The sequence below is a fragment of the Amia ocellicauda genome, chromosome 16, assembly GCF_036373705.1.
Source record: "Amia ocellicauda isolate fAmiCal2 chromosome 16, fAmiCal2.hap1, whole genome shotgun sequence".
Lineage (NCBI taxonomy): Eukaryota > Metazoa > Chordata > Actinopteri > Amiiformes > Amiidae > Amia > Amia ocellicauda.
In genome coordinates, this window is record NC_089865.1 from 29,505,294 (window position 1) to 29,530,131 (window position 24,838).

The following is a 24,838-nucleotide window of genomic DNA, read 5'->3' on the forward strand; positions in this document are numbered from 1 at the left end:
CCGTGCTCAGTACTACTGCATGCAGAAAACTTTATCTGTAACCAAATAAGTGTCCTCAGTGCCGCGATGATGCGGGCTTGCTTAAAACTGTCTCTAATGATTCCTCCACACAATTCCAGAAGCTTCTTTCTGTACTCGTTTTTCACTTCTCACCCTCATATTTTTTGTTCTCCAAAGATGTTTTCAGCTCTCTTTGTTGTCTTGTCTCTTATGTTGATAACTCCTACACTAAGTTTACAGCAAAAGAAGCCTCGATATTTCATTTGAATATCATCTATATAATGTATACAATATCCAAAAATCGGCCTGTTATCGACTATCCCAGCACATCAGGTCCTAATAACAAGCTTGAAAGAGGATTCTAGAACACCCAAGTGTGTACTAAATTGAAATAGATTGATATATTTAACACATTTTAATTATGTGTCCTGTTATTTTATATGTTTAGCAAAAAATAAATACAAATATACACTACTGACGTTCCATATTCCTTTCTAAACTCTGGAATCTGGGATTTTAAGTAAAGGTTTTGCATAGTGCTCAGCTTTGGAAAGCATCAGTTAACCTAGCAAGAAATGATTATGAGGTCTATTGTGTTAAACCCAACATATGAACATGTTTATTGTTTGGTATTTGTATTGTATTTCTTTTCTTTTCTTTTTTTCTTAAACTTTTTTCTTTTTTCTTTTGACAAACTTAAGTTTTTCCAAACCTTGGGGAACCTAGAGTTTATTTCATACTAAGGTTTACAGCATATGGTTTTAACATATGGTATTCAAAAGGTTTGTAGAATGAAATTGTAATTAATTGAATTGCGTTTTACATTATGTTTTCATACTTTTATCTTCTATCAGATTTGTGAAAGACAAATGTTTTGCAATTTAAAAAACCCAAATAATAACAGACAAGTTTCACAAATCAGTTTAAACTTTAGCTACCAAAAGGTGTTATTAATTGTCTGTCTGTGTAGAGGATGTATTTTTTTCTATGCAATATCTGTGACCAGAAAATTTTCCATTCAATTCTCCCACAATTGAAGTGTGCTTCTTAGGAAATTGTGGAACACAGATCTATTTACTATGCATTACAGAAGCTGCATTGCATCTCATAAGTATTACAACCCTTGTCAGACCTAATAATTTTCTGGTTTGAACATGCAGAGGGTACAATATAACAAGGGTCAGCCACGGAAAATTTGCGAATTTAACTAACCATTTTGACGAAAAAAATAAGAAAGTTGAATGACACAGGTTACAATCCCTATTCAACATAGGTTTTATTTTTGCAGCAACTGATATACACTCACCTAAAGGATTATTAGGAACACCTGTTCAATTTCTCATTAATGCAATTATCTAACCAACCAATCACATGGCAGTTGCTTCAATGCATTTAGGGGTGTGGTCCTGGTCAAGACAATCTCCTGAACTCCAAACTGAATGTCTGAATGGGAAAGAAAGGTGATTTAAGCAATTTTGAGCGTGGCATGGTTGTTGGTGCCAGACGGGCCGGTCTGAGTATTTCACAATCTGCTCAGTTACTGGGATTTTCACGCACAACCATTTCTAGGGTTTACAAAGAATGGTGTGAAAAGGGAAAAACATCCAGTATGCGGCAGTCCTGTGGGCGAAAATGCCTTGTTGATGCTAGAGGTCAGAGGAGAATGGGCCGACTGATTCAAGCTGATAGAAGAGCAACTTTGACTGAAATAACCACTAGTTACAACCGAGGTATGCAGCAAAGCATTTGTGAAGCCACAACACGTACAACCTTGAGGCGGATGGGCTACAACTGCAGAAGACCCCACCAGGTACCACTCATCTCCACTACAAATAGGAAAAAGAGGCTACAATTTGCACAAGCTCACCAAAATTGGACAGTTGAAGACTGGAAAAATGTTGCCTGGTCTGATGAGTCTCGATTTCTGTTGAGACATTCAGATGGTAGAGTCAGAATTTGGCGTAAACAGAATGAGAACATGGATCCATCATGCCTTGTTACCACTGTGCAGGCTGGTGGTGGTGGTGTAATGGTGTGGGGGATGTTTTCTTGGCACACTTTAGGCCCCTTAGTGCCAATTGGGCATCGTTTAAATGCCACGGCCTACCTGAGCATTGTTTCTGACCATGTCCATCCCTTTATGACCACCATGTACCCATCCTCTGATGGCTACTTCCAGCAGGATAATGCACCATGTCACAAAGGTCGAATCATTTCAAATTGGTTTCTTGAACATGACAATGAGTTCACTGTACTAAACTGGCCCCCACAGTCACCAGATCTCAACCCAATAGAGCATCTTTGGGATGTGGTGGAACGGGAGCTTCGTGCCCTGGATGTGCATCCCACAAATCTCCATCAACTGCAAGATGCTATCCTATCAATATGGGCCAACATTTCTAAAGAATGCTTTCAGCACCTTGTTGAATCAATGCCACGTAGAATTAAGGCAGTTCTGAAGGCGAAAGGGGGTCAAACACAGTATTAGTATGGTGTTCCTAATAATCCTTTAGGTGAGTGTATAGTCATGCTTGTATAGTAGCGATGTTCATTTGAAGTGTGAAGAAACACTACACTGACAAGTTATCCTAATGTCCAAGTGAATGCAAATGAAATAAACGGGGATCACATTGATGCATGCAACCATTTCAGCAAGATATCAAAATCGGGAGAAAATGTACCAATTAATTGTAGTTTGGTTACTATCTCCGCCTAGTGGATTATGTTGGTATTACATCAATACATCTATTCAACAAGGCATAACAATCCCCTTACACAAAATATGTGTCAACTATAAATGCCGTCATAATGAGTCCACAAAGGTTTCACAGCCAGTCGTACTGTGTTAGGTCCCGTATATGCATAAGTACGGGTGAAATATAGAAAGGTTGCGTGTTTTCTGTTGCGCTTGTATTATAGTATATATAGTGCGCATGTATTACAGTATATATAAGAAATGCGCTTGTATTACAGTATATAGTGTAGCGGCCGTGATTTGACCCGGATGTGAAAGTGGCGCCAGTGACCCTGTAACTCTAGCAACAGCGAACAACAGCATGGCCGGCCAGTGATCGGCCTGTGTGTTAATCTCTACTTTGTAATGCAAGTTTGTAGTGTGTAAAGATAGGAAATCGCCAAAAATAAACGATGGAAAGAGAAAAGTCGAGGGTAAGTCATGGAAACACCGGGGTCTGGATAATTACACGTTAACGTTTTATTTATTGCAGCAGCTATGAGAAACTTCCAGACGTATATTAACTTGAAGCAATGTAAACACACACACCCACCCAAATGACTGTTGCCACTGTACACACTTACACATCTTCACTGTTGTATTGGTTTAGTATTGTATTATTGAATAATACAGCTTCACTTCCTACTGACCATACATTTCTCCTGGAGAGGCCATAGTTAATAATGATAATAATAATAATATCATCATCATCATCATCATCATCATCTCTACTGCATAAAACAACAGTGTAGCAAACATACATTTTGGACTTATTAGTTTTGATTTGAATACATGTCATTTATAAATGCAGAATGCGATTGTGTAATAATGGGATTGTATGTTGCATTGTATTGTTACTTTTCTTTGAAGTTATTGTGGATAAGCTATTAACAAGCTAATCCTAAGCTTTTCTCTATCTATGATACAATATTTCCCTTTGAAACTGTAGTTTGTCATTGTAATTGAAATACTATATTACACTGTACCAGCCTGTAAGTTTATCCTGCAGTTTCCTTTCAACCTGTTTTGCAGGTCCAAAGCCCACGCAGGAGGGAGCTGCCAGCCACGCTCCAGCCAATGGCAGTATGTATCCTGTAGGATTTCTTTTACAATAACTTTCATTCTCACATAAAAACAAACCAACAGAAAACAGCACCTTTACAGCATCTGTATTCTCTCCAAGGTGCATTGTCTACAGTTATGAACTGTGTCTGCATCCACTCCCTTTTATGCTCGGTGTTTTGGCACTGTGCTGTCACCTTTTATGTCAACATGTCTTTACATTTTACAGACTGGGTAAAGCAGTCAGTGGCTCCTTTGTAGAGGTTTCCACTTTGTATTCAGTGTAATCTATCTGTGTAGTCTCATAGTTTTAATAGTAAAGTACTTTATATAATTAAACAAATGTATTTTGTTTAGTGTATTTAACATTGTATTGATTTTAATGAGGGAATACAGTAGCCTGTAATTTAATATAATATGGGGGTTGCTTGTATCCATGTTGTCTTCAATTGTGTGTCTGTCTGTGTGTGTGTTTGTGTGTGTATATGGGAGGAGGAGCAGTGAGAGACTAGGCTGCCGTAACTCCTACCATCCCTGGCTTAATGGATTTGAAACTAATCTCTTACTCTTCTGGTTATTATAGTATTTTTAGTATTGGGCCTCCCCTTTTTAAATACAGTAAGGCATCATTAAAGAAGGACAGTGAATTGTAGATACAAAGTTATGAAGGTACAGAAAGGAGAGGAACATTTCCCTCATGCCCCCTCCCTCAGACCTCTTGGGTGCTTAACACCTCTGAACTGATTACTATTTCCTGCTGTCAAACTATTAAAAGTATTATCTGTTTATTCAGAGCCCAATGACATTTTTTTTCTTGAAAATCAGTGCAGTTGTGTGTGTTGTATAATGCATTCATTTATGCAGTAAAATGCCAGCCTCTCTAAACTGATACATTTGTGTGAAGGCACTAAGAGAAATGTGTCCGTGTCTCAGAGTTTTTTCCCCTGCTGTTGTTACAGAATCTCTCAAAAGAGATTCCATTAAAATTATTTATTTAATTAAGGGTGGGAGTACCAAGTAAGAGATGCCAATATATACAACATGCTGTCTCAAAACTTTCCTTTTCATTCAGGCTTTGATTCGTTCTAATTAACTCTAATTGAGCTCTTTTTCCCCCAAGGTCAGCATAACGAGATGGATTTCACTTCAATATGAGTGTAGGGCTGAGACCATCAATTTCCAAATCGAATGGAAACCTCAGAGATGAAAGGCAAATCAGTCCTAAAAATCCTGCCGAGATACTTTTACACTAGACTGTTTCTAGGATCATTAGAAAAATCAACAGGGTTTCCGATGGCGTATTTGCTGAATTGATCTGGGGTTTTCTCTGCCGAATGTCATGCATGCTTTATTAAAGCTTCTCGGCCCACTACCCCCCTATGTCTGGTGCGTCCATCCCTTCTTAAGTCCCACGTAGCTTTGTGAATTAGACCCTTCCTGTGCACTGCTGTAGATGCTCCAAGAAGTTATATAAGGCTCGGCCTTACAGCGTCGCTTCCTTTCAGCCACTCAGTTTCCTCCCGGTACTTTCCGTGGCCCTTTTTCTGTGCATGTAAATGCGGCCGGCCTTAACCCCCTGTGATGTATGTCTTGATAATCCCCTCTCCAGCAGATGTACTTGAGTACAGATTTAGAACAGGATTAGCAGGGTGCAGCGCAGCAGCGGTGGCCCAGCTTGTGGTAATAGGCATTCTCTGTGCATAGGCTGACTCTTGACACAATGGGGAGAAAACAGGGGGTAAGTCCAGGCTGTTTCTTTCAATAATTTACCTAATACTCAGGCCTTACTGTCCACGGGTGAAGTTATATCGGCCAGGAGCTCAGGGCTGAAATATTAGCTGAGAATGTATCAGTGGTTTGTGGTTTCTGAGGTAATGGACCTTAGCCAGTTACATTAATTAGAAGGGGTGAATACTGCTCCCTTGAAATGTTCTCCACATCCTATCAAACATCATTAGGAAGGCCACAACTTTATCTCAATTGAGGCTGAAGGCAATGGTTTTAGTTGAGCCTCATCAAGCTGCTTGTTTTTCTTTGGCAAGCTGTCAAGTTATGATGTAGCAAACCTTTGTATTTTAGTTAAGTCATTTATGTGTGTGTGTGTGTGTGCACTCTTTTAGGTTTCTAGGATTTGTCTCGGGTTTTGTTGATTGACGTTGTCAGCCAGAGGGTTTTCATCAGCTGTATTTGTTTAGTACATTTACAATAATGTCAACTTTTAGAGGGTTTATCGCTAATTGAACTCTTAGAAAATCCAAATCACAATTGGAATCTTTTCAATGTATTCTGGAATTTCTCCTACTATAGGCTAGTTTGTAATTGGCAATTGCTCTTTTTCTCAATCCGTCTCTTTACCTACAGTGACTTGAAAGAGCTGTAGACAAGTTCCATGAAATGTGTTGTCACTCCCTGTCACTTCTTTATCCGCCACAGTTCCCCAACAGAGATGTCATTGCCTCTGCTGATGTGTCAGGGAGAAAACAAGGCCCAGCTCTGTTTTAGTCAATATTGTGCAGACATTTAAAACTCTTTCAGCTTATTGTGTGGCTAAGAGTTGTAAGAGAAGCGTCTGCTTCTGCACACAATAGCCATGTGTTGTCATAAAGTTTGCTTTTCAAGCCAGATTGCTTCTGCGTCATGTGCTTTACTGTTCTCAAGCTCTTGGGTGGATGAGTTTCAGAAACAAATAGGCCTAGATTAATTTCACCTGGCCAATCTGAGAAGTACTTGAATATCATGTGCAAAGTCATGTTTCGTCTTTCTTCTGACTTACACTAAGTCATGTTTTTTTGTGGTGGTAGGTTTGTCGAATGAAATGATTCAATTAGCAGATATTTCATTAAGTGGAACGCAGTGTAACTAGAGTGCTGTGCTGCTGAGCTCAGTGTGGACTCAGCACAACTGCTCAGCCCATTTGGAATAAAACCCTTTCAAGCCAATTGAGGAGAAGGACTCGTTGAGCTGATGCACATTTTGTACAGACACCATATATCATTCTGTGGTACATAAATCTGGAATAATTTCAAACCGAGGCAGGAAATGAAGAACAGGCAGTTTTACAATACAGGGTTTTGGTTTTGAATGTGTTCCTAATGATGGAATTGATTTTCTCTATATTTATTTTGTCCATTTTGGGTAGACCAGTGTTGTTTTTTACCCAATAGAATAAGACATACTTTAATCATGAATGTTGATACTGTTCATCTAGACACTGGATCCAACAGGGCGGAAGTTGCTTAATTAATTGTTAATAATTAGAGACATGCAGTATTAAATAGCTTTATCAGTTTCCAGATCTCACTTTTCCTTTCTTTTCCTCCATTCCTCAGCGTGCCCCCCGAGCTCTACCACCAATGCCAAGGTAACTTTTAACTGTATCTTCTGTTTGTTTCAATTCAAAGGACCATGCCAGCATCTTACTAGTATTTTTTTTAGATACAATCACTTCATGCTGTCATATCTATAAATGCAAATTTGATCTTTTATGGAATTGTAGTTTACAGTACTGTGGACCATCTTATCATCCCTTATTATCTAGAGGAGTAATGGGTATATAGACTATATGTGAGTGCTAGGTTTGAATTTGGAGGTATTGCACAGTTCTAATAATGAGTGAGCACTGCTGTCGTGACAGAGTAGTAGGTGTTAATCTAAAATATTTTCCTTCCAGGCAATATGGTATATTATAAGTCATAGTCATTCCCCTGGTGGATTGCTTGGCAATAAAGATTTTTAAATTATTATGTATTTATTGTAATTACAGTAGCCTGGCAAAAAATAATGTATAACATAAATAATGATAGAAAATCCTACAAAACACTGACATGCTATGATGAAGTACAGTAATTCAGCCAATATAAACTATAAGTTCCTGAATGTGATCAATTCTATCAAACACTAAACAATGTTATGAAGGAAACTCAGCCATTCAGAGCATTGACTATGTTTTTTGTTTTGCTTTTTGGCAGTGCAATTTAATATGAAGTTTCTTTCCAGAGAAATTGCAAAAACAATTGAACACAAGTGTTGCCACTGGGCAGGTTTTGCAGTTAATTACTCAGCATAGGCAACCGCAAAGGCAATAAGATGTAACAGCAAGACACTAACAACCAAAATTGTGCACCGCTCAGTGACTGACAGCTCAGCCCTGCTTTTACAGTGGTTTAAAAAAATGACTTTTTTTTTTTCCCCCCAATTATTTGAATGCTTGCTGATGGTCCATAAAGCCAAGACACAGGAGGTAAGTGCGATTCTTTTATCGAGATTCCAGGAAAGCATGAGATCCCCATAGCGTTGGGTTTATTTTTGTGATTTATTTCTGATTCGTTTGCTGTATACAAAAGGGCAGCTTTGATGCCAGTTTAGACAAGAACGAGCATCAGAGCTCTACATTAGCAGCCTGAATGTGGCCTGCTTTATTAATTGGCTTCAGACAAGCTTAACATTCTGCAATTTAATGTAGCTCATTTCCTGTCTGGTGCCCAAAACCTCTACTTTGTTGGAACAAGTATAAAATGTGCTTTAGCCTATTTTCTTCCTCTCTTTTTCTTCCTAGATAATTCTTTCAACAAAGAAAGTGCCTAACATAATAGTTTTCAAGCTTTCTGACTTGCATTCAAAATGTAAAGTGTTCATATTTAATATGTATACATTTTAAAATTCATCTTGCTTTGTTTGTTTTGCAGATGAGTTGCCTCTAAGCAAACCCAAAAAGAAGAGGAGCAAACCAACGAATGGAGTAGGAGACTCAGATGGTACAAATACAAACAAGTTATTTTTTGGTAGTTCTTAGGCTGCTTCGTGCCTTCCCTCGAGCTTTAGAAAGCATATTGTACAAATAAACTTGGGGGCTTTTAGTTCCAGGTATGGATGATGCATATACATTCACATCCTATATTCTGCTTTAGAAAAAACATTACTGACTCCCCAGAAACAGTATTTTAAAAGCTGGAGAGCTTGTGAAAGGATAAAAAGCCAAAAGCACTAAATCCACAACATTTTGTATTTAAATTGAAATACCCATTCTTTGTCATTGACCTTTAGAAATGAAAGAAAAAGGGAATTTTAAGCTGAATGAAAAGGCATGATACGTTGGCCTTTCTGATATGAACATAAGATAAAACACACTATAGACAGGCACACAGACTATTTGACATATTGAGCTAGTATTTTCAACTTTGTAACAGTTGTGAGCCTTCCTTCACAGCTGCAGATCAAAGGGCAGTGTGGAGGCAGTGGATGGCGGTGGGGTGGGTCGCTAACAGGGCACTGACTGTCCCAATCTCTCCCTAGAAACTGGCATGATGCCGGGCAGCCGCAGACAGTCGGAGAGCAGAGAGCCGCTGACCCCCGAACCCCAGGACGTGCCCCCGCAGAGGAAGAGGAAGAAGAAGAAGTTGCAGACGCCAGGTGAGGAAGCCCTGTCTGTTCGCCGTATGTATATCCTCTGATGATCAGACCCAATTGATCTATTTTTTATTTAGACTGGGTGCGACCAACCAAATTCCAATCAAATATTACAAATCCTCTACTCCGTGCAGTTTTTTTTGCCTTTTTCCTTCCTCCCAAAAATAAAAACAAAACACTTTTGTGCTTCTGAAATGTTGGCGCAATCTGGCCTGACACCCTTTCCTGTTTTTCCTATCCCTCTGTCAGTCACTAAATATCCATATCTCTTCCTTTCTGAGAGCTGGGGAACCAAACAATTATCAAAATATTTGTCCAATCAAATTAAAAACAGGAACCCCCTTGAACGCTTTCTTCCTGAGCCCAGAAGTTTGTTTAAAAATAGAAAACGGAATAGAATAGAAAAATCAAGTACGTAAGTCTGATATAACTTATGCAATTAATTGATAGGGGCTTGTTTTGCGATAACCAGTCTGTTAAAATCATCTGTGATGTAGGCATATCACATTTATCCTCTGGGGACTAATTATATTTGTGATTAGAAACACTTAGCTCAATATGTTCTTCGAAACTGTAGATTTCCTTCAGCCAAAGGGTGAGACTCTGCCCACCTGAGCACCACAATAAGGCACTTAAGAACATGGCAAATATGAGAGTTCATGGTTCATTTCGCTATTATCTCATCATACCATTTATTGACAGATGCCAGGGAATCGGGTTCCACACAGCCCTTTAGTCTCTGTTTTCAATTCCGAATGCACTTGTAGTTCTTTTCCACTCACGTCTTCATTCTGTGGCTGAGCTCGAAGCAGTCCTTGGGGTTGTCTTCGTCAGTACCTTTCACTCTTTGAAATGCTTTGAATCAAAAGCCCTGCATACTGTGTTTAAAAGTCAAAGAGAATTAAATCTTTTAATCTTCTTGGTGTGTGATATACTTGAATACGTTTGACAACAGGAACTGGGATCCCATAATTAGGTTTTACACCTTTTTCTACACATGCAGAACTGTTTGCAAAGGAGGGTAGAGAGTAATAAAACTGCACTGAGATGGATCAGCAATTCAGGAATAAATTCCACTTGCTTGAACTGATTTGTACATGGTGAGGCCCTTTAATTGCCTGTGTTGATCAGCCTAGTAATTGGACTTCATTTTTCTCACCGGTGACAGTCGCTGTGTCAGAAGCTCACTGCAGTGTGGATTACGGCTATCAATCAACGCCACAGTGGCTCACAGATGTTTTATCTCACTTGATTATAAAAATTAAGTAATTTACACCAAACTAGGCAGCAACAAGGGCTCCACAATCAGCAAATGATATGACATCCATTTTACAAAACCAAAAAGGTGATTCATAAGACTATTTCTTAAAGTACATTTCCATCAGACATCAATGGATTTTAAATGACTTTTATTTGAATGGGTGCATTTTCACAATAACACCATCTGAAACTGATTTACTGAGTCACAACAGGGTGAGTAATCACCCCCCCAACACAATTCTGTTACATGGTACAGGATACAAATCTGTGGATGAAGATGGGGCCAAGCTGAGAAATTAGTCAAACAATGTCATAAAACACCTTTTAAAAAATGGTAACCATCATAAATAATCTTTGCGAACTGTAGGAAACATCTGCCTTCCTTTTTCCAGATCCAAAGTGGGATTCTTGGTACCTTTTCTTTACCATAGTTATTACAGAAGGGATAGACACAGCAAGGAGAATCAAAGCAACAAAAATTATTATGGATCACATAGTGATCAAATGCCAGCACCACACACTGTGAAGGTCTATAAAGAACTGGAACAGCTGGTCTCACTGAAGCGCATTGTGAGTCACGCTGCGTCGAGCTGCGTTTCATGTTATTCTACAGCTGGCGGAGACTTACCGTATGGTATGGTGAACATATCACTTTGCGCTGTAAAAATTTGCCATTGGTTCCCATGAGGCAGTTCGAAACTCTGTGCATTTGAAACTTCGAGACTAAACTTTCAGCTCCTCATCTGAATTAGGATTTTGCATTTTGCAAGAAACACCTTAAAACACATAATCATATCGGCGATAAAGATGGAGAGAGTTATTTATGAAATGCAGAAATGAATGAATGACAGTGTGCAGTATGCTTATTTGTTTTTAAATGTACCTGCAAAAGCCGTTTTTTGTGAAGTTACTGCTGCTTTGGGAGTCACACGGCTTTTAAATTCAGATTCTTCCCCTCTGGCACAGTGAGCTCGGTGAATGTGAAAAATCTCTTAAAGGACGACCCCAGAGACTTGCCTTTCCCCCCTCTAGTCAGGAAAAGTTTGTTTCCTCAATGTCACAATCTTGACGTGTACATATAAGCCCTTTTGGCCATTGTCTGTGCTGATTGCATTTCCCCTTGCTAAAGGCCACACTCTCTCCATCGCACGATTCGTACTTGTTTTACATTCTTCCTTTTTTATTTGACCCTGTTCTGCTGATGCCTGAACAGATTAATTTGAGTCTCCTCAGGCTTGTGTGGTTTGATTTATAGGTGTAATAAGTGATTCTTGGCCTTTTAAAACATGACTAAGGAAGGACTATAATAAGAAATGATTGAAAGCAGGCCGGGCACCAGTTGAGTGTATGTGGGCGTAAGGAACATTAATTCACTTTGGTGTTTTTTCTTTTCTTTTTTTTTATTGAAATGATTTCCTCTCGGAAAATATCCTTTTTACATTATACTTTATGTTTTTACTTCTGGGACTCTTCAAGCCTTTTTATGCCTTAATACCACCTCTATACCACTATACGTATACGACTGTGATGCGAGCTGACTTTGAAACAGAAATGTGTATGTTTAGACCGACAAATACGACGGAACACTTTCATCTTCCAAAGTAATGTTTGCCAACAACAGAACAATGTTAACAAATCACACCGTCCTTGTGTGAACACCAAACTGTGCTCTCAACACCATTGTTCCGATGCACTCACCTGATTATGGATGACTACTCTTAGTGGGTCTTTTCCTGATATAGAGATTGATTTGGGGATTTGCCAGCAGTACTGGAAAGCTGTTTGACGTGCATTTGTGATTGTTCCACCCTCTGGGAGCTTCTTCTGAGAATCTCGGGTGGCTTTTTAAAAGTCAAAGATGTTTAATATTTAAAAGCAAGATTATAAACCGCAAATGAAATGGGTACAATCAGAAGAATTTAGCATTTAGCAAAGATGATACCGTTCGTTGATTAACAAGAAGGCAACAGATTGAAGGGAGAGTGCTCTGTCAGTTCAGATTTAAATAAATAAAGGGTTGGAGCGGCCTCTCTGACAGGGCTTGTCAGCTGTGACTAAACCAAGGGAAAGTGGCTGTCAAGAGAGGATGCTGGGGGCATAAATATGAAGTGACAGGCTGAGGCAAAAGAAGGTCTGTCAAGTTCATTATTTCCATTGAGCTTGTTTATGTATAAATGGCCCACCTTTTCTACGAAGTGAACCCCTGGAGGACCTCAGTACAGTTAATATTGCCTAATATTTTACAACTTACAAGGCTACTTATTTTTGCAGTTGGACTACAGCAGGGTCTCACCCAGGATTGGACCCACAATCCTCTGGGAATGAGGCCAGAGCCCTAAACGTTACTCCACAGCAACATCTTTCAAGCCCTCAACTGCAATCAATATCATGACATTACTAACAAGAAACAAAAAAACAGAAGACTCTCCATCCCTTAAGCCCCTGGATTTCGAGAGCTGTGCTGCCGGCATTCAGGGTTTGTTTGTGCCCTCTGTACCTGCCTTTCAAGGAACGGCTCGGGAGGGTTAATTCCTCTGGGAAAGATTGAGATCATGATGTAACTGTATCTCACAATAAAAGACAGAGCCATTTCCAAAGCAAGGATTGAAATATTGAGTCCCACAGTGTTTATTTTAATAATTGTGTGGTTTTTTTTTTGTAAGAGGTCATTTAAAAGGACTGAAGAAGACCTTGGCTGCTGATATGAAAGTAAGATCGTCATGACTGCTAGAAAGGATTGACCTCTGAATAGCTTATGTAACAGATGTGAATGGATGAGCAATTTCCTGCCAGTTTGTTTATGGGGTGTGAAATGTCAGAGCGAGAAACATGGCCTTACATGTATTTTAGGAGAATGATTTGAGGTTGAGAAATGGCTTTACATGGTTTCAAATGCACACCTTCCCTATGAGAAAATAGGGGACTTTCAGAGAGGACAACTAGGGATTTTCCCTTTTCACTCTCTCTAACTCCACCTTCACTGTGAACAAATTACTGCAGTTACAATAAATTAATTTAAGAAGTGACCTGTAGGGATTTCCCATTTTTAAACTAAGTAGCAAGGTTTGAGTATTAGATAACTCTGCTGCGTTAACAACACAAGCACAAAATGGAGGAGGCACAAACACCCATGTCAAGTAGCTTGGCAGTGTCTGATTGATTGATTATTTATTGGTGTGCTGTTCTGACTTAATCCAGGTCTTACTGTGTCCTTCCTTTGAGAGAGTCTCCAAGTTCATACCTGGAGACTTCTCACGACCAGACAGCTCTGTTTTTCTCACTATTGCCCAAACGGCAATAATTGGATCCTGTGAAACTGGGACGCTTTAAATAGTTTGTGTTTATGTTAAGCACTGCCTGTGATCCCTCATTAAGTGGATTGCTTCTAACAGTGCTGTTTAAAAATACTATACTAAAATTTCCCTGTATTTGAATTTCTATTTTCCAAGGATTTCACTTCAACTTTAACTATGAAATGGATGCATATAAGAAACATAAAAAAAGTGTACAAATGAGAGGAGGCCATTCGACCCATCGTGCTTGTTTGGTTTTCATTAATAACCAAATGATCCAGTCTATTTTTGAATGTTCCCAAATGTTTTGCTTCAACTACATAGTTTGGGAGATTATTCCAGATTGTGACAACTCTGTGTGTGAAGAAGTGTCTCCTGTTTTCTGTCTTGAATGCCTTTAATATACTCAAACATACCTGTAATGAAAAACGCTTTTATTACAGGAAAAGCGAGCAATTACACCTGTAGGAAATGAATAAATCATGGTTCAGTAATTAACGGTGTAATCCATCATTGCTAGAAGCTTGCAGGAAATACAGTCTCTGCTAATTCACACTCCCCCTCCACCCTGTTGGGAAAAAAAAGGTGAATTTTCACAATAGTGGAATCGCATATGTTTGCTATGCATATGAGGCTGTTATTATCTGTACATATGAACATATGCGATGGAGTGCACTTTTTCTGTTGCTATATATTATTTGTTATTGAGACTATACACTTCAATGTTGATGTGCATTGTGAAAAGGTTTTGTGAATGAGGTCTAATATTGAATGTAAAATGTTACAGGAATTACATGTGTCAATTTTCAACAATTACATGTTTGTTTTATTAGCAATGTATGCATATTCATTCATTAGTACAGCAATGGCCGTGTGCCCTAAACTGTCTGCCTTCTCTCTTTTTGACAAAGTACTCATCACTCTAAGCATTCTTTTCAAAATGGGGAAAAAATAAGATGGTAGCCAAGTAATTTCTAAAACTTAATTTAGGTCACTTAATAATCCCCTTACAAGTGGTTTATATAAAATGTATCATGTACCTGCTTTGGGCACTTTTAGAAATATTAATGTAGTGATTCAGATATATAAATCAGGCTTTTAAAATCCCTTTGTGAACAAATTCTTATTCTGCCCCCTGACTGTGTCTTAATAGTCCTTTGGACTGGAGTTATTAGTACCATCTTTGAGATGATCTGCGTGTCCCTCCTTGCTTTCTGACCTAAACGATTCATGCAAATGCTTACAGCTGATTATTGTCACAGGTGCGGCAGAGTGATAGTGCTGGTGGAAATCCACTAGAGAAATAACCTTATACTGTAGTAGTGGTGCTACAGTAGTATGTAAATTACTGAGTAGTGATGATTTGGCTGTTCAGGGCCTGACCTAGTTACCCTCTTTGCACGCCTGCCTGTCAGGGAGCATTACTATATCCTTTTTTGCAGAATTGACACGCTGTGGCCACATTCCAATCCCACTGCAGAAAATGACTATGTGACAAAACCCTGGCACATGTTTGTAAGGATATGATCTCTGATGTTTTTTGTCTGTCTTGCCATGTTAGATGCAGAATCCTCCTTCATGCACCACACCTCCTCTGATCCCTCCGCTCAGCAGGACCTGGACAATGGGGATGGAGTGGAGGCCATCAACGGGGAGGAACTGACTCGCAAGCCCAGAAAGAGAACAAAGTGAGTGTGCAGTGCAGGCAGTACAGAGCCTATGATGGCTGGAGCAAACAGTGGCGGGGCCCCATGGTTACTGTGTGCTGTATAAAGCCTTGCCTTATTAAGAAGAGGATGGCCAGTCCCTTAGTTACCGTGCACAAAGCACTGCCTTATTAAAAACGATTACAATGTGGAGTGGAAGTGTCATCTTGTAAGCACCCATCCATTCTGTAGGCTCTAGAGATGGGCATTACTCCCTGTACATGGTTCAAGTGCACATGCTGGTCAGTTGCCCCACAGACACATGCTGGCCTGTATGTTTTTTTTGTATTTTTGAAATCATTTATCAGCCGTTTTCGTCTATTACAGTTCCAGTTTTTGCAGACGTCTCGAAACCCTGATCAAAATGTCTCTCTCTGCAGGAAAACAAAGGGGACTGAGCTGCAGTATGCCAACGAGCTGGGTGTAGAGGAAGATGACATAATCACTGACGTCCAGCCACCTATTCCTCAGCATTCCCTGTTCTCAGCTCCTCTGGGCAACAGCCAGCCCGTCGGCAAATTGTTTGTGGAAAAAAATCGTGAGTTTTTATCTTTCGCTCTCCACCAAAAACGTTTTTACAGTTTGAGAATTATTTGCTTTTAGTAGAACATTTGCTTAGATGTTTGGTTGTTCTGTTTGTTCTACTTTTGCTCAATAAGTGATGTCCAAAGAGCCCTATTTAAACTATTGTACAGTTTCAGTACAGCTTTGCACCTTTGACATCATGGGGCAAGGGATTGTAATTCTTATTGAAGGTCATAAGACCAATGGTTAGTCATACAAAAGGCTGGTGTGCATTGTGCTGTGTTGCCTGGTTGTTGCAGGAAAATTCCAGGCCGCAGACCGGTCAGACTTCAACAGACATACAGAGGAGGTGGACGACTACATGGAGGTGAAGCCCCTGTGGACAACCAGAGATGTGGCCATGAAGGTGCACCGGGGATTCAGGTGAGTGAAAAAATAATCACCTGTCTTTGGGTTCTGGTGTTTCACTCTGCTTTCTTGGCAAAGCCATGAAAAATGACCTTGCAGATATAGCAACCTCTGGACCTGCACCCAGTCCTGTCATTCACTCTTAGGGACTCTCTTAAACCCCTAGTTATACTTTCTTATGCTCAAGTTGATTTAGTCTTACCAGGCACAAAAATGTTTCACACTGTTTCTCTTATTTGGATTTCTCCTAGTAAACTAGTGTGTTTATCTTGTAAACCAACCCCATATAACAGGAGAACCTGAACAGCTCCAAGACTACCATGTTAGTCATTTGTATGTAGAGAAGTGGTTCCTAAATGCAAATACTACAAACACTGCTGTTGAGCCCTTGAGTTACGCGCTCCAGTAGATACACAAAATGTTATGTTTTGTGGGTAAGTCACTTTTGATAATGGATGGATACATGTATTGTTTTGTTTTTGCCACCAGGGTCATCGGCCTGTTTTGTCATGGCTTTCTGGCGGGTTATGCGGTGTGGAACATTATCGTGGTGTACGTGCTGGCAGGGAACCAGCTCACCACCCTCCCCAACCTCCTGCAGCAGTACAAGACCCTGGCCTACCCTGCGCAGTCCCTGCTCTACCTGCTGCTGGCCATCAGCACGGTGTCCGCATTTGACCGGTAATTTGCCAACAGAGGCATTTCAGTGCTGCCACTGAACTCGAAACTCTCATCCCTGGAGTGAGACGTGTGAAACACACTGCGGTTTCTAATCCTCTCTGTACACCGTGTTCAACATTTGCACTCCCCTTGACTTAAAAGCAGTTCCCATTGGTAACTAGGTTATTTCTTCTGGTTTACGTTCCTTGCTTTAGGCCTAGGTCACTGGCAGTGTTAATTTAGTCAGCGTGTTGTTGCATTTTAGTCACAAACTCCCTTCACTGGTATCACTGGAATTGATAAAATGGGGGAACTGAACCTTCGTAAATAACACAAATGTCAGTTACTCTATACGTTCCTTAGTATTTGTGTTACTGACATCCTTGTGTTCATAGGGTCAACCTGGCCAAGGCGTCAATGGCACTGCGAGGGTTCCTCACCCTTGACCCAGTTGCTCTGGCTTCGTTCTGTGAGTAACAAGCTCTTACCTGCTCATCATTCTGTTTTTCTTTTGCGATGAGGATGACAGAAAATCAAAAGTTCTGCTTATTTTAAACTCTACAAGTTGTCTTAAAATGCATTCAAGTATATATTAAAAAATAAAAACAACATCTGCAATTCCTACCCCACAACGTTCTAGTGAACAAGTATTCTAAAAATGTGTTGCAAATTAATTAAAAATAAAAACTGAAATCAATTCAGCAATTCCTGTAGGTTCCCTCTGTTGGGTAGAATTTGAAAGCAAAAACTCAACCATGAGCACCAAGGAGCAGCACAATGTTATTGAAAGGCACAGATCAGGGATGGGTATAAACACATTTCAAAGGGCTTGAATATCCCTTAGAGCACTATGGTGTCCCATTCTTTTGAAATTACTAAAGGATGCTTTTTTTTTTTTTTTTTTTTACCTAATATTTCATTCAAAACATGAATGCTCAAACTGAAGACTTGTAGGGATAAGATAAGTTACAGTAAATGTCAGCAAACACTAAAGAGAAAAAAATGGGAATATGTTGATTGCATACGTGAACTCAATTTTTGTCGGCAAATACAGATGCCAATGTTTTGAGTAAGTCTAGCAACTTTGCACACTGGCTTGGTGCAGTTTTAAATAAACCTCATAGAGACGGGCGTTTTATTCTGAAATCATGAGAACCACTATTCTTGCACACAGATAGAGGCCATTCAACTAATTGTATGGCTTGTTAAGGTCATTTTGTTAACCTGAATTAATTTAGGTTGCCACTCCAAAGGGTTTGAATACTAATGCAATCATGACTTTTCCATTGTTATTTCATATTACATTTCTGTACACTTGTTTCTGTTTGTTTTTTAACAAAATGTGAAAACTGTGAGTGGGTGTGAATACTTTTGTAAGGCACTGTATACATAGCATCTTATGGTGTGTGTACTTTTGGAAGCAGCGATCATCCTACGAAAACAGGATTGCATATCTTTGTGCACTAATGAGAACACAGGGAAATTACTATAGTCCTCTGGGTTCCTTAATAAAGTTCATTGATTTACTTGAACCCACTATGGAAAGCTGTGGCACATTTATGCTGGTCAGTTATGCGTTGGGTTGCAGGAGCTTTGATCTGGTCAAAATGTCCATTTGTATCTGAAGATTGTCTAGCCTTCAGCATTACTAATCACACTCTTATTCTGGCTGTAATTGCTACACAACTCGAGGTCATTGTCAAGAGTGTTAAAATTAGTTTAAATGCTTTAATACTTCTCTCATGATCCCTCAGTGGGGATTACAGGAGCTTTCATATTTAATGTCATACTACACGTTCATCCCCATCAGTTCAGTAGGTAGCGGTAAAACCCACCAGTCAGTCTGTTTTTTGAGCTTGAGAATGTTTTGCTCGTACTGTATTGTGCATTTAAAGCAGACTTGAACCTGGCAGGGTGGCACAGTGGTGCAGTGATGAGCACTGTTGCCTATGTGGAGTTTTTGTCCTCCCTGAGGCCGTGTGAGTTTCCTTCCTCATCCCAAAGACGTGCTGCTTAGGTTGATTGAAAATGGATGGAAGGAGAAAGACCAGGCAATGCAGCACAGAGCAAACCCTAGATTACTATTACTATTACTATTGCATTCTGTGCAGTCTCATCAAGGATTACATAACAATTGATGTCCCAATTTTGTTAAGCTTGTACTGTACTTTATTTAAATTAATGTAGTTTGTTCTACTTGGTTCGTCATCAGAGAGAAGCCATTATTTTACAGATTACACAAGGACATAAATTTAGGGCTTCTGTGTAGCTGGAATTTACTTAACAAATTAATATCATCATGAACAGAAACTTGTTGGCTTACGGCTGCTGCTCCTCTCTTCCCCCCAGTGTATTTTGCAGCTCTGCTCATGTCTTTGACCCAACAGATGACCAGCGACCGGATAAACCTTTATACACCTGACAACGAAACCTTATGGTAAAGATTGACACTTGGTTTTATCTTACGTGATACAAGTGAATTGCTTTTATACTTTTTCATAATCTATTTCCCCATGAAATGTATATTTATGTCCCCCATGACATGAAGAGAGGCTGTTTTAATAGCTGTGTTGGGTTTTTCGGGCGCAGGCCTCCTGGCTCTGAGCACAACATCCTTCAGTCGTGGATTGCGGTCAATCTGGTGGTGGCTCTCCTGGTTGGACTGGCCTGGGTGTTCCTCTCCACCCGACCAGAGGTGGATTACACAGAAGGTTAGTGAGACCTCCCTTATAATGTACAGGAGGATGTCAAGAGTATGGATTGACGTTAAATCAATAAGAACTGTAGGTTGTAGGAGTCGCTCATTGTGTGTCTTGTACACTGATGCAAATCTGTCCCTCAGCATGTTGTTTGGTGTTTTTCTGCCTGTCCTTTTTCATTCCTTTTTCTGTCTCCTCCACAGAGGATATGTTTGGTTTGGATGTTGAAGAATACCCAAAGCAAGAGGAAAGACATGAAATTCAAGCCTGAACTGATTATTTTTTATTTTTTATATGTAATCTACATTTGTTGTATTACAAAAATCAAATGACATACTCTCATTCAATGTTTCTAAGAAATCTATTTTTTTATTGTGTTTTATTAAGTATATATGTGTATATATTTATATATAGATATCCATTTTTAACTTGAACTGTCTTGCACAATGTATCTATTTTTAAAAATACAGTGGGACCTGTGTGAAAGATCGTGGTTGGAGTTTTTTTTTCTCCTCTCAGTTTCACAGTGAAAGATTGAGGCTCTTTGCTTTTTCATTTTTAACACGGGTTGACTCGGGGGACTTATCTTGAAAGGATACTTAAGATCAATACAGCAAATAGCAATGCTGCAGCTGCTATTTATTATTATTTTGTATATATATACAGTGAGGGAAAAAAGTATTTGATCCCCTGCTGATTTTGTACGTTTGCCCACTGACAAAGAAATGATCAGTCTATAATTTTAATGGTAGGTGTATTTTAACAGTGAGAGACAGAATAACAACAAAAAAATCAAGAAAAACACATTTCAAAAAAGTTATAAATTGATTTGCTTGTTAATGAGGGAAATAAGTATTTGATCCCCTATCAATCAGCAAGATTTCTGGCGCCCAGGTGTCTTATACAGGTAACGAGCTGAGATTAGGAGCACTCTCTTAAAGGGAGTGCTCCTAATCTCAGCTCGTTACCTGTATAAAAGACACCTGTCCACAGAAGCAATCAATCAATCAGATTCCAAACTCTCCACCATGGCCAAGACCAAAGAGCTGTCCAAGGATGTCAGAGACAAGATTGTAGACCTACACAAGGCTGGAATGGGCTACAAGACCATCGCCAAGCAGCTTGGTGAGAAGGTGACAACAGTTGGTGCGATTATTCGCAAATGGAAGAAACACAAAATAACTGTCAGTCTCCCTCGGTCTGGGGCTCCATGCAAGATCTCACCTCGTGGAGTTTCAATGATCATGAGAACGGTGAGGAATCAGCCCAGAACTACACGGGAGGATCTTGTTAATGATCTCAAGGCAGCTGGGACCATAGTCACCAAGAAAACAGTTGGTAACACACTACGCCGTGAAGGACTGAAATCCTGCAGTGCCCGCAAGGTCCCCCTGCTCAAGAACGCACATGTACAGGCCTGTCTGAAGTTTGCCAACATCTGAATGATTCAGAGGAGAACTGGGTGAAAGTGTTGTGGTCAGATGAGACCAAAATCGAGCTCTTTGGCATCAACTCAACTCGCCGTGTTTGGAGGAGGAGGAATGACCCCAAGAACACCATCCCCACCGTCAAACATGGAGGTGGAAACATTATGCTTTGGGGGTGTTTTTCTGCTAAGGGGTCAGGACAACTGCACCGCATCAAAGGGACGATGGATGGGGCCATGTACCGTCAAATCTTGGGTGAGAACCTCCTTCCCTCAGCCAGGGCATTGAAAATGGGTCGTGGATGGGTATTCCAGCATGACAATGACCCAAAACACACAGCCAAGGCAACAAAGGAGTGGCTCAAGAAGAAGCACATTAAGGTCCTGGAGTGGCCTAGCCAGTCTCCAGACCTTAATCCCATAGAAAATCTGTGGAGGGAGCTGAAGGTTCGAGTTCCCAAACGTCAGCCTCGAAACCATAATGACTTGGAGAGGATCTGCAAAGAGGAGTGGGACAAAATCCCTCCTGAGATGTGTGCAAACCTGGTGGCTAACTACAAGAAACGTCTGACCTCTGTGATTGCCAACAAGGGTTTTGCTACCAAGTACTAAGTCGAAGGGGTCAAATACTTATTTCCCTCATTAACATGCAAATCAATTTATAACTTTTTCTGGATTTTTTTGTTGTTATTCTGTCTCTCACTGTTAAAATACACCTACCATTAAAATTATAGACTGATCATATCTTTGTCAGTGGGCAAACATACAAAATCAGCAGGGGATCAAATACTTTTTTCCATCACTGTATATAAAATTATTCTGTCATTTCTAATACAAATTGCACACATTCCCCAGACTGAAGAAATGAATTAATTGCTATAGCAAACTATAAATTGGGTTTATTGTCTTTTATTGCTCAGAATGAACCCTGAAATTACTCCAGCGGGAATCGTGTATTTGCAGCATGACAATTTGTTGTAGATTTTCTGCCATTAATTCATAATATAGAAAGGTGTTAAGATTGTGTTATATAATTGAGAATAGCAAGGATTGCTTCATCCCCATTAAAAGAATGTTGCATATTAATTGAAGGGGTGACACTGACAATATGAATGATGTATTTAAAGTCTACTGAGCAGCCGATCTTAAAATGATAATAGTGGAAAGACAACTAGAAACAACTGAACAAACCTCTTTAAGACACACAGCACATAGTCCTAATGGATTAAAGGGAATAAAGTAGTTAGTATTTTATATACATTTTAGTAATACCACTCAGTAGGCTTGTCTTGTTCCTGTATATTTAGGTAGTATTGAAATATGGCACCCATTGAGACTGATGGCTCCTGGTATCCTGTTGTTTTTATTCCTTGTTTTTCTTCGCCTTTGATGCTGATGCATTTTCAATCAATCGTCCTATTATTAGACTTCACTAACGTGCTGCACAGTCAGAAATTGATAGATGCCTTTTAAGATCTGAAAGGGAAAAAAAAAAAAAAACAGCAGAAGTCATCATTGCAATATAAGCCCAGCAATATCCATTTTGGGATTTGTTAAGCATGTCGTTTCATTATTATTGATTCTGTTCCTCTCCACCAATGCAGCACTTAGTGTTTCTCGCTTCCGTGCGTAAGAAAAGATCACGTCAGTCGTCCTCCGGAGACCGACTTCTGTAAAGTGCACATCAAAATTCAAAAGTGAAAATTTTCTATTTACACAGTGAGAGAATAAAAAAACATGAATAAAAGAAAAAGGGATATTTTTATGCCATCAATTCAGCAATTTTCTCCATGGGTCCGGGTCAGAAGAATAGAATGTAATCCCCGGGGTCTTGGTGCTGGCTTTTACACACACAGTGAAAGGAAGTGTTTGAAAGATGCCAGTATGACATTGCTACTTGTGTTTTCCTCAATTTTGTTTGTGTGTTTGCTGTTTTTTGTAGAAATTTAAGCCTTAAAAGAAACTACTTTGTTTTGGATGTCATACAGCAAAGGTATCTGCAACAATACCTTCTATTTCAAGCACTGTGTAACATGTCTTCCTCTGCCTGTTCTACTATTGAGACTCTGCCTGCTTTAGTTAATCACTCCTGTCTCACTGTATAATGCTAGAATCTAAGGTCCAAGACTAGTCCATTTTAATCAACATTTCACAGGGTGAGAAGTACAACACTTGCCAGAATGAATAATGCTCTGCTCTTTGCTACTGCCATTGCTGATGTGCTTAAAGACTAATTAGTTATACCAGGGGTGCGCCACACTAAAAGTGACTGGGCAGAAGAGTTCAATTGTGGGGTAGTGGCTGTATATTGGGGCGTTGATGGTGGGGGGGTGCATTGAGTTATCGATTGGGGGTGGGATTGGCATTAAATGAATGTGAGCGATTCTCAATCAATAAAGCCAGTTTGGCAGTGGTCTATTTATTGTATTGTTGTTCACAGTATGAATGACAAGACTAGACCTATACAATTTTAATTATTTTTTTCCCGCAGAAACAAGGACAACCCTGATTATCAGTCCTTATTCTGACCTGAGGTCTAAATTGACTGGGAGAAGACTTTAAATGGTGAAAGGCTTTGATTTTCAACCAAATCCAAACTTTCTTTGCAACACAAAGTAGTATAACAGGAATCTATGATAAATATAAGAAAGTGTGTGTGTAAGATGACTGAACTGGAATCGTATCAAATTGTGATGTATAGGTAACAGAACTACAAGAACGAAACACAACGGGTCAATATGAGCCAATCCTTCAAGGCTATAGCCCTGCAAGTTTTAAAGCTCTGGTGGACTGAGTGACAATGACATTATATTATTATAAAATAAATACATCATTGACTCATCATTAATTTACTGAGCATTGCATGTGGGATGCTGTAATTATAAGACGACAATCATTTTACTAAAGCTGGGGGGGGGGGAATGGGTACATAATTAATATGCAGTGGTTTCAATGCTAACTCCTGCAGTTCGTGTATTCCCAGGGCGGCAGCAGATACTTGAGGGCCATAAAAACCTACATAATACATGCATTTAAATGTGCTTTTGATTGCATGCAATAACAGAGCCCCACTATGGGACATTTACGTGACACGCCTGACACTTGACCTGAAAGCGGCGGGCTGATCCGGGCTGATCCGGGCTGATCGCGGCGTCTGGGATGGATTGGTCGCGCCTGCGGTTTAAAGGGGCCGCGGCGTCGACGTGGTGCGGCGGCGCGTCAGTGTCAGTGCGATGCCAGGCTGCGCGGCGGGGACACGGTGCTGCAGTACAAGTACAGACTCGCAAACATGCTGGACTTTGCCATCTTTGCCGTCACTTTCGTAATTATCCTGGTCAGCGCGGTACTGTATTTATATCCGGTAAGACGTGGCGACGGGCTCAGACGCGAGCCGCTGCAAACTCGGCTTGCTTTTGCAGAACCAGGGCCTCTCGCACCCATTTACTAACATTCGTGATTTACCTCCAAGTCCATGCCATGCTTTTCTTTTTTTCTTATTATTCATGCAACATTCGTGAAATGCAGACTAAGTAAAGCTAGTCTTTTTTGTTTAGTCTTTTTGTAAGTATTAAATAGCATTAACAATATTACAGCTACTACTTCCTTTCCCCCAGATGAAAGTGATCTAATGAATCACGCAGGAGAAAGTGACGTGTAGT

At 39.8% G+C, this 24,838-nt stretch overlaps 2 protein-coding genes across 3 annotated transcripts in view; both read left to right on the top strand.

Moving 5' to 3' along the window:
* Window positions 1-3,034: 3,034 nt before the first annotated feature.
* Window positions 3,035-20,239, top strand: LOC136711668 (transmembrane protein 237A). 2 transcript variants are annotated; one of them, XM_066688054.1, is made up of 14 exons: window positions 3,035-3,168; window positions 3,767-3,817; window positions 7,126-7,157; window positions 8,023-8,036; window positions 8,482-8,550; window positions 9,089-9,205; window positions 15,317-15,443; window positions 15,842-15,999; window positions 16,286-16,409; window positions 16,884-17,075; window positions 17,450-17,523; window positions 19,404-19,491; window positions 19,644-19,765; window positions 19,957-20,239. In XM_066688054.1, exons 1-14 carry the CDS (start codon window positions 3,148-3,150, stop codon window positions 20,022-20,024), a joined length of 1,257 nt encoding a protein of 418 aa, XP_066544151.1. In that variant the 5' UTR covers window positions 3,035-3,147; the 3' UTR covers window positions 20,025-20,239. The 2 variants fall into 2 exon arrangements, with proteins under 2 accessions (XP_066544151.1, XP_066544152.1); XM_066688055.1 differs by lacking the exons at window positions 3,035-3,168; window positions 3,767-3,817 and adding an exon at window positions 5,431-5,534.
* A 4,137-nt stretch (window positions 20,240-24,376) lies between these two features.
* Window positions 24,377-24,838, top strand: part of cyp20a1 (cytochrome P450, family 20, subfamily A, polypeptide 1) — a 39,297-nt gene continuing 38,835 nt past the window's right edge. The window contains exon 1 of the mRNA XM_066687820.1: window positions 24,377-24,540. Coding sequence (XP_066543917.1) covers window positions 24,469-24,540 — 72 coding nt within the window. The 5' untranslated portion in view covers window positions 24,377-24,468. The remainder of the gene's footprint in view (window positions 24,541-24,838) is intronic.

Coding starts and splice junctions, on each gene's coding strand:
- LOC136711668 (XM_066688054.1), top strand. CDS start 3,148: ATGGAAAGAGAAAAGTCGAGG. Junction 9,206..15,316: donor GAAGAAGTTGCAGACGCCAG/GTGAGGAAGCCC, acceptor TTGCCATGTTAG/ATGCAGAATCCTCCTTCATG. Junction 19,766..19,956: donor AGAGGTGGATTACACAGAAG/GTTAGTGAGACC, acceptor TCTCCTCCACAG/AGGATATGTTTGGTTTGGAT.